The sequence below is a fragment of the Triturus cristatus genome, chromosome 4_2 (assembly GCF_964204655.1).
Source record: "Triturus cristatus chromosome 4_2, aTriCri1.1, whole genome shotgun sequence".
Taxonomy (NCBI): Eukaryota; Metazoa; Chordata; class Amphibia; order Caudata; family Salamandridae; genus Triturus; species Triturus cristatus.
In genome coordinates, this window is record NC_140586.1 from 420,263,204 (window position 1) to 420,276,614 (window position 13,411).

Below are 13,411 nucleotides of genomic sequence, written 5' to 3' on the forward strand. Positions count from 1 at the left end.
AGTGCTGATGTCTGTGCCAGACCACTACCAAAACCACCATCTCTTCCTCTCCTAGTTTAAGAAGACTGTAGAGCTGATTTTCTAAATCCATTCTCTTCCTCACTCGTTATAAGATGTACAGACCTGCAAACTCCCATCTGATTGATTTCCTGTGTTTTTGTTTTAGTACATCTTGAGATTTATATATAGATTTATGTATAAACTACCTGAGTGAACTTTGCGCCCCAGATTTGAGATGACTGTTTTCTTTAATACTTGACTAATAATTCCAGCAAAGTCTCAATCAAATTGTGTTTTCTTTTAATTGCTGTTATAATTTCATTCCTACGCATCGTATGATGCGATATAGTTAACTGACCTTATTTATGTGTTTTAGGGGGAGAAAATGGTCTGACTGTGAATATAAAATGTAATTGCCTCAAACTAAACTCGGAGAAAACAGAGGTGATCATTTTTGGAAAACTAGTGCCTGATTGGTCCTCCGTCTGGTGGCCTCCTTCTATGGGCACCCTACCGACTCCGGTATCTAAAGTTAGGAACTTGGGTATCATCTTTGATGATAAACTCAATTTTGCCTTACGTGCAAATCAGACCGCTTCATCTGCTTTTCAGAAATTGAGTACTATTAAGAAGGTCATCCCGTTCCTACCTGAAAATGTGGCAAAAATAGTTGTCAGCACTTTAGTACTATCTTCCTTGGATTATTGCAGTGGTCTTTTTGCTAATGCTCAATTCCGGGTGATAGCAAAATTGCAATCAATTCAGAATGCAGCGGCAAGACTGCTTTCCAAAACATCTAAATTTGATCCCATTAGTCAAACTAATAGGGACTTTCACTGGCTTACTGTCAGGAATAGGATTAGATTCAAGACCTTATGTCTCACGTTTAAAGCTTTAAATAAGCAAGGTCCACAAGTTTTTCAAGACCAATTGTTTCTATATCAACCCCCAAGATCCTTGAGATCAACAACAAGTTTCCAAATTTCAGTCCCGCGCACAAAAACCGTGTCTTGGGGAGATAGACGCTTTGTGGTAGCGGCCGCAAAAATGTGGAATGTGTTACCGTTACATATTAAATTAAGCCACACTCTGCTTCAGTTCAGGAAACTATTGAAAACATGGCTTTTTAATCAATAATCATTGTTAACCCCCTGCTTTCCTTTCCATTAATGATAAGTCCTTTTTATCTGGATTCTGTTAAAGTCTCAGCGCCAAGACGCCCAAGGGCATACGTACGCGCTTAATAAATTGCAAAAATAAATAAATAAATAAATAAGGTGGAATTGTATTTACTTCTATGCAAATTGATACATGATTGTTAGGATTTACGTCTCAAATGTTTCATGATAGCAAATAAAAATTTGGTAGTCTTTGACCTTCAGTTGTGATACATTTGATTGATTGCTCAGCTCAATGTAGAAATGTAATGAACCTTGTGATGTCATTCGTGAACAGCATTATAGATTGATGTACGTCTCCTATAAATGTTCCTTGTAGAATGATTATGAAGATGATGGCGGGTTGGAGTCTAGGAATGGTATGACTCAAGGAGACAAACTACGTGCCTTAAAAGGCCGAAGGCAGCCACGGTCTGCTACAACAGGGGCGCTTAGGTAATACATCCGTTTTGATATTGTTTTTCTTCTCAGTATTATGTTCTAGAATTGTATGAACCCTTATTTTAACATGAAGATAATCAGATTTACAGGACTTAAAGGAGTATAGCGGATTTGCTCTTCTAGGTCAAATATAACGTAAAATATAGTTATGTATAGATATTGTATTTGCCTATCTTCCAGCCGTCATAATATATGAAGTTAGGAATTATCTACTTTTGTTATGTTCTCCTTAACACCTGTTGCAACGTTCGCACTACCATATGTTGAGATGCAGAAAATGGAACACAGTCATGTACCACAAAGTATGTCTGCGGATTTTCTCAAATTCGCTTTTGTCACTTTTTTGTCCAGATCAACCCTGCACTTCTTGGTTCCCAACCTAGGAGAGGTTACAATTTATTACAGTTTGCTTAATCCGCAGTTGACACCATTATCGGGCAACATCATACCTATCCGCCTCGAAGGCCTTTGCAACCAACCCCCCCCAATGTATATACTATTGGTTCAACAAGGATTTGATGAAAGAACCTTTCAAGTTCAAGTCTCAGCTCTCTGGAGCTCTTTACCTCTCTCCCCAAGACTTGACGTGCATTTCTTAAGATTAAGAAATTAATTGAAAACCCATCTATTTGTTCTCCACCTCCAGAAAGTCAGATCTGACTTGTACATCAGTAAATACATTCAACTTGTGTACATTACCAATGTTGGTGGCTTCTCGTTTTATCATTTCATTGTGAATAATTTTTTTGCCACCATACCATTATTCTAAGTTATTACTTTTGTCTTCCCCACATTCTCTATGGAAGTAGAGCCAAATAGATTTTTGGAAAATGAGGCAAAGTCCCCCTCCTTGTATTGCATTTCACTGTCACTATTTTCCCATAATACATAGAAGGCCGTAATCCCTGTATACACTTCTAATTTAATAATTCCAGGCAATTTGCGACGTTCATCTCTAATCACCTGTGCTAATGAAATGACGTAGCTGTTCAACTGTAGTAAGTTGTGGCCAATGAGTGAGTTTATCACAATGCTCGATGACTGAACCAGCAGCCAAGATAAAGGGCAGGTCACGGACAATAATTGCGGCTGAAGTTAAGACACTAAGCTTTTCGTTCCTATGTTCTGTTTTTCTAAAACAAGCCGTGATGGACAGAGCAGATCTACATATGGCAATATTTCTTTTTTGCACACTAAAGGTCATTAAAGGAAAAATGGAATGTGTGCTTTTTCATGCACATTTTGAGCCTCATTTTTTAATCTGATTAAGTTTAAACAAATTGTTACATCTTTCTATAACCAGTTTAAAACTGCTTTTAATTTCAAATCTATTTATTGAAGAAAAGGTTTTTCAATTGTACAAAGCAAGATGAAGGCATTGAGACAAGATGCAGTACGACACAACATTGGCCTCGGAAACTTGCATAAATTCTGTCTTTATGTAAAGCATACGATTATATCTGTCTTTCAACATATAACTGGGGACATGAGTAAAGAAATGAAATAAAATTAAAGAGGGGGATTCCAGGGCAGGGGTCGAGGACGTGCTTTGTGCAGTTTTTATTTTTGCACTAGATTCTACTTTTATTTTTTTATGTCTGCACTATTTTATGTCCACCTCATGAAAGCGCAAGACATCCAGTATTTAGGTGGTTTGAAGCAAGGGTGTTTTGACTTTGTATTGTAAGGAATAAAATCACCCTGAGCTACGTTTTAAGGATATTGCAAGCCATCTTGAAGTTCCATTACCTTTCAAAAGAACTTGGCCTTATTCCTCTGTTTGGTTACAGAACTTCTCGATGGCTTGCAATATCCTTGTAATGTACACCAGAAGGCACTTTAACCCATATATATGTGTGTGTATATATATTATATGTGTGTGTGTGTGTATATCTATCTAGATATATATATAGGTGTGTGTGTGTTTCCTCTCTTCCTCCCCCCCCCCCCCCCCTAATTTACAGATTGGCCCAAAAAGATGCTAGTGTGATCCTTTATCAAATCTTCTCTCAATGAGAATGGCTTTGCTTCCTAATTACAGAGTATCCTGAAATAATACCATCTGACTTTATACTGAATTTAAATCCGTGTCTATGAAAGGGTAGTCCTACTTGCTGATCAGCATGCCATTGCCAGTCCACATCCTCAGTCCATTTACCCATCATAGTTAGCAACTAGCGCTTCTATTACCTCGGCTCTGTTTTCCTTCCGAAATATAAGTTTACCTGTTCAGTTTTTTAATTGCAAGCGTATGTTGTAAAAGTAAAACGGAGTATGTTGGCACTTGTACATCGTGGCCATATGCTTGCAATACAAATCTTAAATTGTAGAATAAATTATGTCACAAAGTTTTAATAGAAAAGTATACTAAAGCTATACCTAAATCTGGCATAGAAACCATTTTTATTTTTAATTCACATCAGAGGAAAATGTTTCTTTTGATTCTGGACAAAAAAGGCCCTATTGGATTTGAATTCCTGTAACCTGAAGACTTCGGTTAAACAAACAGATGGTTAAAATAAAAAAGGAATGGAAAGAAGAAAGAATTAGCAAATTAAAGCTCACTAACCAGTATTGCATCAAAACTTCGAAAATAGTTCTTAAATAAATATTGCTCCCTATTATCTGCTAAATATATATACTTAGAAAAGGAACACTCCTCGTAGTCTTTATTCACAACATATTCAACATATATTGAAGTAAGGACAATGTGAAAATTCCGAATAGGTTAAGCAAGGTCATATTGGTTAACATTAAAAGTTGGGAGTTAGGGATATAAGGTTAAAGTTTTGGATTAATGGCTTGGGGTATATGTTAAAGGTTTGGGGTATAGAGTATTAGGTTGTGTGTCCAGGGGTTAAAAGTATAGGGTTAAGAATTTGACATATAGGGATATGGGTTAGTTAAAAGGTAGCGACATAGAGTTAAAGTTGTGTGGCATATTGGTAAGGGATTGTAGTATAAAGTTAAGGATATATGGGTTAGGGATGTGGGTTAGCGATGGAAGGTTTAGCTCTTAGAGTTTAGGGTTAAGGGTTATGGATTTGGTGTGCAGGTGTTATCAGAAGGGGCCAAGGTTTATGAATATAGGATTACAGGTTATGGTGGTTAAGATTATGGTGGGTGTTAAAAGGTTTGTGTATAGAGTTATGGGTAGGTACTATATGGGTTATGGGTATGTGGTTAAGGCTTTAGGTTTTTATTTATAGAGTTAAGGTTAGCAGGTTAAAGTTTTGGAGAATATAACTAAGTGGATGAGGTGTAGGGTCAAGCACTGGGGTTACAATTTGTTTAGTACCACTGATGAAAATGTCTTAAAGGTGTGGCTAACTTTTACAATTTTTTTTACCTACACAAAATCAATAATAAAATATTGCATTACACAGTATCACTAACACTGCTCTTAAATCATTTCAGTGGTACACAGTACAGTTTGGAAATGATGGCAATAAGAGTTTTAAAAAACAAACTGATGCTGTTTTTCAGTAAAATAATCAATTAAAAATGTACAAACAATAAACCCTGGCAGTAAAGTGCACTCCTCTATTCGTGAATGCGCTAACTCCTTTTTCACTGGATGTGTGCATATGATCATAAAAAATGCAGTGACTTGCAGGGCAAGAGAGCCAATGGCATAAGTGGGCTGACCTTTGCTCCATACTGTGTGCAGCGATGCGCAGAAGCAGAATGGGAATGACGGTTGATTAGAGCAATGAATGAAGAGGGCGGACCCAAAGCCCCTCTCTGTATATACGAATCTGTGCATCCATATTTTAGTCGTGATGATCCTTTATTACATGGAGCTCTGTTTACAGCTAAAGATTTCTGTAGATCAGACCTTAAAAGAGGGATTTCTTTATTTTTATTACTCAACATGGATGTTATAGTTTCACACATTCTGTATTATCTTTTTTTTGGCACATATTCTCAAATATAACCCGGCTATCTGCATAGTGGCATTTGGCCACACCAGAGATAGCGCTGGATTTGAAAATCCAGTTGATCATATTTTAAAATTGTTATGCAACTAAAATACATTTAAAACCATATTTTACTGCATTGTAAGAAAGTTAGATTGTCAAATAATTTTTAGGAAGTTTCGTTTTCACTCACTCCATCTGTTAGATGACCACAACATTGTGAACATTTGTCACTGTTCAGACGTATATTTGAAGCCCTTTGTGAAGTAGGTGTATTGCACTTATACGCCGTGTGAGCTTTTCGAAGGCCTGGTTACTGCACGCAATTTAAATCGGAAACAATAAGACTTCTTCCTACATTTAAGTGCATTTAATCGTGTTTTCCCTGCACCAAAGAGCACCTTCTGTTTTATTTTTAGAAATAATTGTATCACGATTTCCTTGGTGAAAGGCTTATGACGCGCAGTTCTTTTTTGGAGATCTATTCTGCCTTGTCAGGCTGAACAACAAGGCACTCAAAGGCTGCAGCACGTGCGGGGCTGTTTTTTACCTGTTGGTTGTTCAGAAATAGGCACAATGGAGCAAGCATGTCAGTCAATGCTTTCTGCTGTTCTATTAATTGATAGAGGAACTAAGCTGTTGACCATTTATCTATCAGTACAGTTGAAAAGAGCCTTTTGAATCCAGACAGTAGTGTTTTAAATTTGAGGGGCGTCTAATGGAAAGGGAACAGGCAATGACGGTTGCTTGTGTTTTTGTTGTGTTTTTTTTTTAAAACGCCATTTAGAGCCTACAGACTGATAGTGACAACGTAGCTGCCTTATCTTTACATGCCCTGACAAATACTTCTATGGGATTTTCAGGGCATGACTGATTTAGAACAGCTCTGCTTGCAAGTGGAGTAAACACTATGGCTTGCACCTAATCTTGTGCTCTGACCAGCAGGTTATGTACACTGGTAATGAAGAATTTTGAAATCAGACTTGAGACCCATACACGCAATGTCAGATGCGTGGAGTGGCCTCACACTCGACATCAGAGCATCCTCTTCTCTGCAAGAAGCGGAAGACCATGCTTATCAATTAACCGCCCTATCGTAGGTAGAGCGAGCCACACACACCTGCTCAGCGTCGGGATATCTTCGCAAGTAATAGTGTGCCTTACAAATGCACGTAACATAACATGCCTCTGTCACCTGGTACACCATGTTACATTCCTTGACCTTCTATTTCCAAACCAATATTTTCAAGTGTTGAACTGTTTCCTTACTCAAAGGGAACCAAGAACACAGCTACGAGAATGCAATAAGTTGTGAATGGGAAGGTCCAAGCACAAAAATGCTACCCTGAGAACACTGATGCCTGTAAAGACACCCCCAGGTCGAACTCCTAAGAAGAGAGGAAAAAGCTGGTGGTTCAACTCCCCATCGCATATCTACGTTCTGCAGTTTCCTTCATTAAGGTCCCTCACCCCTCAAAAGGGTCATCTGTATGCAGTCAAAACTGATCTAAGGTTTAGTAATGAGTTCTGTTCAACTGAAAAGAATGTTCGAGGCATATGAGCTGCAGATCACACACTGTGCATAGATCGCCATCTGGTGTTGGGCCCAGATGTTTGTACTTTGTTGTTGTATTGGAATAAGTCTTTGGAAGTCACTGGATAGGTGACTCCTCCTTTTGACAATAATGCGCATGGGCATCGACTCCATCTTCAGATTGTTTTTTTTTTTCCGCCATCGGGTTCAGATGTGTTAGTCGCGCTCCAGAGGCCAAGGACAGTCCCGCTTGTGCCTCTTTCCGCTCCAAGAAAACAATTCGGGATCGTCTAGCTCGGAGAAGCATGGCTCGATCTTCAACATCGATACCGGACGATATCTTCCAAGAAGGCATCAATGTACTGGAGCAGATCGAAGAGGGCAACCTTAGCGCCGACGACTCCGAAGTCGAAGACATCACTCCAGAGCAGCGGGTCGTAAGTACTGACGTCGACCCCTCCCCCACACCCATTCACAAGAAGGGTTCGGTCACACCTTCACCTTCGGGCCTAGGTGCACACCGGGACAAAACTTCCCCCGCCTTCCGTCTCGGCAAAGAAGTCGATACATAAGCCTTCAGGCCACTTGGGATCGAGTCAGCCTACCGTCGGTACCGAAAACCCATCCCCGGCACCAAAGAAGAAACCACTGTCTTCATCCGCACTGACACCTGGTTCCACATTGGCGCCTTCGGCACCGAAAACCGCTGGTACGGACGTCTCTGCTCCGAAAAAATCATCGTAACCAGACAAACAACCGGTTCCAAAGACTGACGCTCAATCTTCCAAAAAAGCATCGGAACCAGAGAAGCAACCGGCTCCCAAGACCACTGGCGCTCAACCTTCAGATCTGAAAATATCAACGGAACCAAAGAAACAGTCTGTTCTGAAGACCCCAACAGAACCCAAAAAAACTCCTGATTCCAAGCCTAAGGAGCAGAAAACCACTCCAAAACTTGTGCCACACAAACAATCGGACCCAAAAAAATCGGCACCGAAACACACTCCTGAGGAGGAGCTTTTTCGACCTGATCCAACCCAAAAAACTCTTGAAATAGACCCAAAGACAGGTCAACTTATACTTAGTCCTTCCAGGAAAAGGAAAATGGACAAACCTGTACCAGCTCCACACCCAAAGAAGAGAGACATTGCCTCTTCTCCTTTGAGAATTTCTTCTCCACCACTAAACCACATCTCTCCTATCCCATCCCCAGTACCCTCACAATCACCTCCTCCACAGGATAATGAGGACACCTCTGGGGAGGAAGTTGATAATGACCCTTTAGGGGAACCTAGTCACTCTAACACCCAAGAGGACCCATGGTAAGATTATGGCACACCAGATGTCCCTAATGCACCACAAGATGATATCTACCTATCTAGACCAACCCCTCCAGAGGACACTATAGGGTTCACTCAGCTCATACACAGAGCTGTAGATACCACGGTGTGAATTTGCACACAGACCCTGTAGAAGAGGATTTCCTCCTGGACACTTTTGCACCATCTCAAAGGTCCACTTCCATTCTCCCAATGCAAAAAGGGGTAATCAAACACGCTCCTGAAGTGTTTAAAGATCCTGTAAGGGCCAGAGCCATTAGCCCTAGGGTGGAAAAGAAGTACAAGTCTGCCCCAACTTATATTAAAGGGCAACTACCCTTGGATTACCTAGTAGTCTCCAATGCCAGAAAAGGGCTAACTCCCAAACCACAGGCGATGCTCCACCTCCTGATAAGAAGTCAAAACTGTTGGACGCATCTGGCAAAAGAACAGCGTCACAAAGCAGCCAACATATGGAGAATTGCCAACACACAGGCTTTGCTGGCTAGGTACAATAGGGCACACTATGACAAGCTAGAGACCCTACTACAACACCTTCCAAATCAATATAAAACAAGAGCCAATGATCTCATCCAGGAAGGCAAACTTATAACTAATACCTCCATTAATTGCGCTCTGGATGCAGCAGACACAGCATCCTGAGCTATTAATTCAAGTGTCCTTTTACGCAGACCTGCGTGGCTACGCATTTCCGGCTTCAAACCCGAAGTTCAAACTACCATATTAAACCAACCGTTTGACCAGGAACACTTATTTGGGCCTAGTGTAGATTTATCTTTGCAGAAGATGAAAAAAGATACTGACACTGGCAAATCAATGGGAGCTTTGCAATCGCAATCTTCCAGAAGTTCCTTTCGTCGCTCCTCTTATAGGGGTGCCTCTAGAGGCTTTACCATTGACAACCCCTCCACTTCCTACAAGAGTCCCAGCCAGACCTCATCTAGAGGCTATTTCAGAGGAGGCTACAGGGGCAATAACAAGGGTAGAGGCAAAACTACCAACACTCTCACTGCCTCCACCCCCAAACAATGACTTCCCTCCACTCCCCCAGACCACTCTACTCCGATCAGGGGAAGATTGCTACAGTTCTTACCGGTCTGGAACACCATTATCACGTACAGGTGGGTGAGACAAATCATCCAATCCGGTTATTGCCTAGAACTCACTTCAACTCCCCCAAACATACCACCCAAACAGCGCCCAATGTCAACAGACCACTTAACGCTCTTAAAACAAGAGGTGCTTTCCCTCCTACAGAAACATGCAATAGAACCAGTTCCCCTGCATCACCAAAACACAGGTTTACGCCCTGTACTTTCTCATTCCAGAGAAGGACGGAACCCTGAAACCCATCATGGACATCAGACCATTAAACCTCTACATACAATCAGACCACTTTCATATGATTACCCTTCAACAGGTCCTTCCTCTACTCAAACAAGGCGACTTCCTTACCACCTTAGATCTCAAGGACGCCTACTTCCACATTCCCATTCACCCTGCTCAGAGGAAATATCTTTGGTTTGTAGTATACAGTCAACATTACCAGTTCAAGGTTCTCCCATTCGGAGTCACCACAGCACCCAGAGTCATCACAAAATGTCTAGCAGTGGTAGCAGCCCACTTAAGAAGACAACAAATTCAAGTCTCCCCAAATTTGGACGACTGGCTCATAAAAGCCAAGTCGCATACCCAGTGTGTAAATCACGCACACACCACAATCCAACTACTTCACGACTTAGGGTTTACCATAAACCTCACAAAGTCTCACCTCCAACCGTTCCACATCCAACAATATCTAGGTGCCACAATACACACCTCAATAGGCCTTGCATATCTCAGTCCAGCCAGGATAGCAAGCATGCAAACCATTCTAACAAAATTCCAGTTGCATCACTCACTTCCAGCTTGAGTGTTCATGCAACTAATAGGGATGATGACCTCTTGTATATTCAAAGAACCTCATGCAAGACTCCAGATGTTGCCCTTACAGGAATGCTTGGAACGTCAGTGGAACCAAGCTCAAGGTCCGCTAACAGATCTCTGGTGTTGGTAGACGGCCGCACACATCGCTCTCTGCAGTGGTGGAAAACCCAAAACCTTTCCAAAGGGCGACCGTTCCTAGAGCCGGTTCCACAGATTGTGCTAACAGCAGACGCATCGCTCACAGGCTGGGGAGCTAATCTACTTCATCACACCATACAGGGCACATGGACACCTCAGCAAAAGCTATTCCACATCAACCATTTGGAGTTACTAGCAATCTTTCTGGCATTAAAATCATTCCAGGAACAGATATCTGGCAAAGCTTACTTAGTCTGCACGGACAATGACAGCAATGTACTATTTACAAAAACAGGGGGGACACTCTGCAGCTCTCTCAACTAGCACAGAGCATATGGAGGTGGGCTGTTCCTAACTTATTCCTTTTAGCCCAACATCTTCCAGGAATTCAAAATCACATGGGAGATCTGTTAAGTCGTCAGACACAACAGATTCACGAGTGGGAACTTCATCCACAAGTTCTTCTAAATGTGGGGCAGCCAGAGAGAGATCTCTTTGCCACACATTACAACACAAAATGCCCAAGCTTCGCCGCCAGATATCCACACCTATTGTCCAAAGGCAATGCGATATGGCTGAATTGGTCAGGCAGTTTTGCGTACGCTTTTCCGCCTCCCCCACTCATTCCATTAGTGGTGCGCAAGCTGAAACAAGTCACGAACACTGATCCTAGTTGCTCCAACATGGGCCAGACAACCATGGTACACAACATTGCTGGAACTATCAGTAGTCCCCCACCAAAAACTACACCTCTCCCCACAGCTCTTAAAACAGAACCATGGAGAGATCAGACATTCCGATCCAGCATAGCTCAACCTGGCGAGCTGGCTCCTGAAGTCCTAGAATTTGGTTACCTCAATCTTCCACCTGATTGTATGAACGTTATCAAAGAGGCTAGGCGCCCCACCAGTAGAGCCTGCTATGCAGCCAAGTGGAAAAGATTTGTTATATACTGTAACAACAACACCATCAATCCTTCAGATGCCTCCACTCAACACATCATATGTTACCTGCTGCATCTTCAAAGATGTAATCTAGCATACACATCAATTAGATTACATCTCGCTGCCATAGCAGCCTACCTACAAAGCAGACATCTGTCATTGTTCAAAGTACCTGCCATTAAAGCATTTATGGAAGGCCTCAAAAGAATAATTCCTCCCAGGGTACCACCCTCACCAGTGAGGAATCTAAACATCGTCCATACAAGACTAATGGGTCCTCTATTCGAACCTCTGCATAAATGCGAGCTACAATTTCTTTCATGGAAAGTCACTTCCCTTGTGGCCACTACATCTCTTAGAAGAGTCAGTGAGTTACAGGCACTAACTATTCAAGAACCATTTTTAAAACTCCATCATAACAAAGTGGTTCTCAGGACAAATCCCAAATTCCTTCCTAAAGTTATCTCTCCCTTCCATCTCAACCAATCTGTTGAGCTGCCAGTTTTCTTCTCGCATCCACAAACGGTAGCAGAAAGAGCTCTTCATACACTAGATGTAAAAAGAGCACTCCTTTACTATATTGACAGAACAAAACCCTTTCGCAAAAAAAAACTTTTTGTATCCTTCTCACCACCACATAAAGGCAATTACATATCAAAGTCTGGGATTGCAAGGCGGATTGTGAAATGTATACAAATTTGCTATCACAAAGCAAAACGTACACTATCTATTCCCCCTAAAGCTCACTCTACCCGCAAAATAGGGGCTTCAATGGCATTTTTAGGGAACTTTTCCTTTGATATCTGCAAAGCAGCTACGTGGTCTACACCGCAAACATTCACAAAACACAATTGTGTAGATGTGGAGGCAAAACAACAAGCTAGTGTGGGCCAGGCTGTACTCAAAACACTATTTCAAACTACTGCAACAGATACTGGTGGTCGCCGCTAAGGAGAAGTACTGCTATGCAATCTATGCACTGTGTGTGATCTGCAGCTCATATATGCCTCGAACGGAAAATGCTACTTACCAGTATGCATCTGTTCTTCGCATGTAGAGCTGCAGATTCACACACGCCCACCTGCCTCCCCGGCTACCTTTATCTGTTCCAGTATTATCTTAATTAGATACAAGATACATGGGCATCTATTTCTGTTTCTTACAAAACTCTATCATTTCCCTTCTTGGCAAAAAAACCATCTGAAGATGCCCCTGGGTACTATTGTCCAAAGGAGGAGTCACCTATCCTGTGACTTCCAAAGACTTGTTCCAATACAACAACAAAGTGCAAACATCCGGGCCCAACACCAGATGGCGATCTATGCACAGTGTGTGAATCTGCAGCTCTACATGCCAAGAAAAGATGCATATTGGTAAGTAGCATTTTCCTTTCATGTGCATTTACCGTAGGTGAAATGATTGCTCCGTTGAAACCACACCCTTACAAAACCCAACTGGTGGGTGAGAGAATGTCTTTCCTCAATTAAAGATCTATGAACGCCACTTAAAAGTAGCCTCCCATTCATGTTACCTCGCCCATATACCAGGCCCACTGAGCAATAATCACCCGTTTGTTGCCCTTCCTCCTTATTGAATAATGTAACAAATTCTGGTCATTCTCCTTTTCAGCAATGCCTGAGATAGCCCATATAATAGTGCGGGACTCGAATAGGTCAGCTGGAACCTTATTCAAACCTTGTGCTTTTGGTGAAGGTTGCAACTCTCTGGCTTGCTAATTCCATCAGAATAACCAAATGGAATGTTTTCAAATAATTCCTTCCAGGTACCATCACTTATGTCGACATCAGGTTCAGAAAATGCCTCACAGATGATTTCTCCGGCCACCCAGAGATGGCATTTGTGATTCCTTTTTCAGTGTTTCTTAGACATGTTCTCCTAGACCAGAGACGTCCGCTTACAAGCCATGCAAGAGGTTCAAGGACGGAGGCTGGCTTTTGACTGGACGAAGCTTCCCCAGAGTGATGGGAAA

The 13,411-nt window shown here is 41.7% G+C and overlaps 1 protein-coding gene across 2 annotated transcripts in view; it reads left to right on the top strand.

Annotated features, from left to right (window-relative positions):
* The window catches only part of CDC14A (cell division cycle 14A), a 515,591-nt gene that overhangs the window by 451,922 nt on the left and 50,258 nt on the right, over nt 1-13,411 (top strand). For both annotated transcript variants that reach the window (XM_085601899.1, XM_085601900.1), the window contains one exon: nt 1,498-1,613. In XM_085601899.1, coding sequence (XP_085458025.1) covers nt 1,498-1,613 — 116 coding nt within the window. The remainder of the gene's footprint in view (nt 1-1,497; nt 1,614-13,411) is intronic.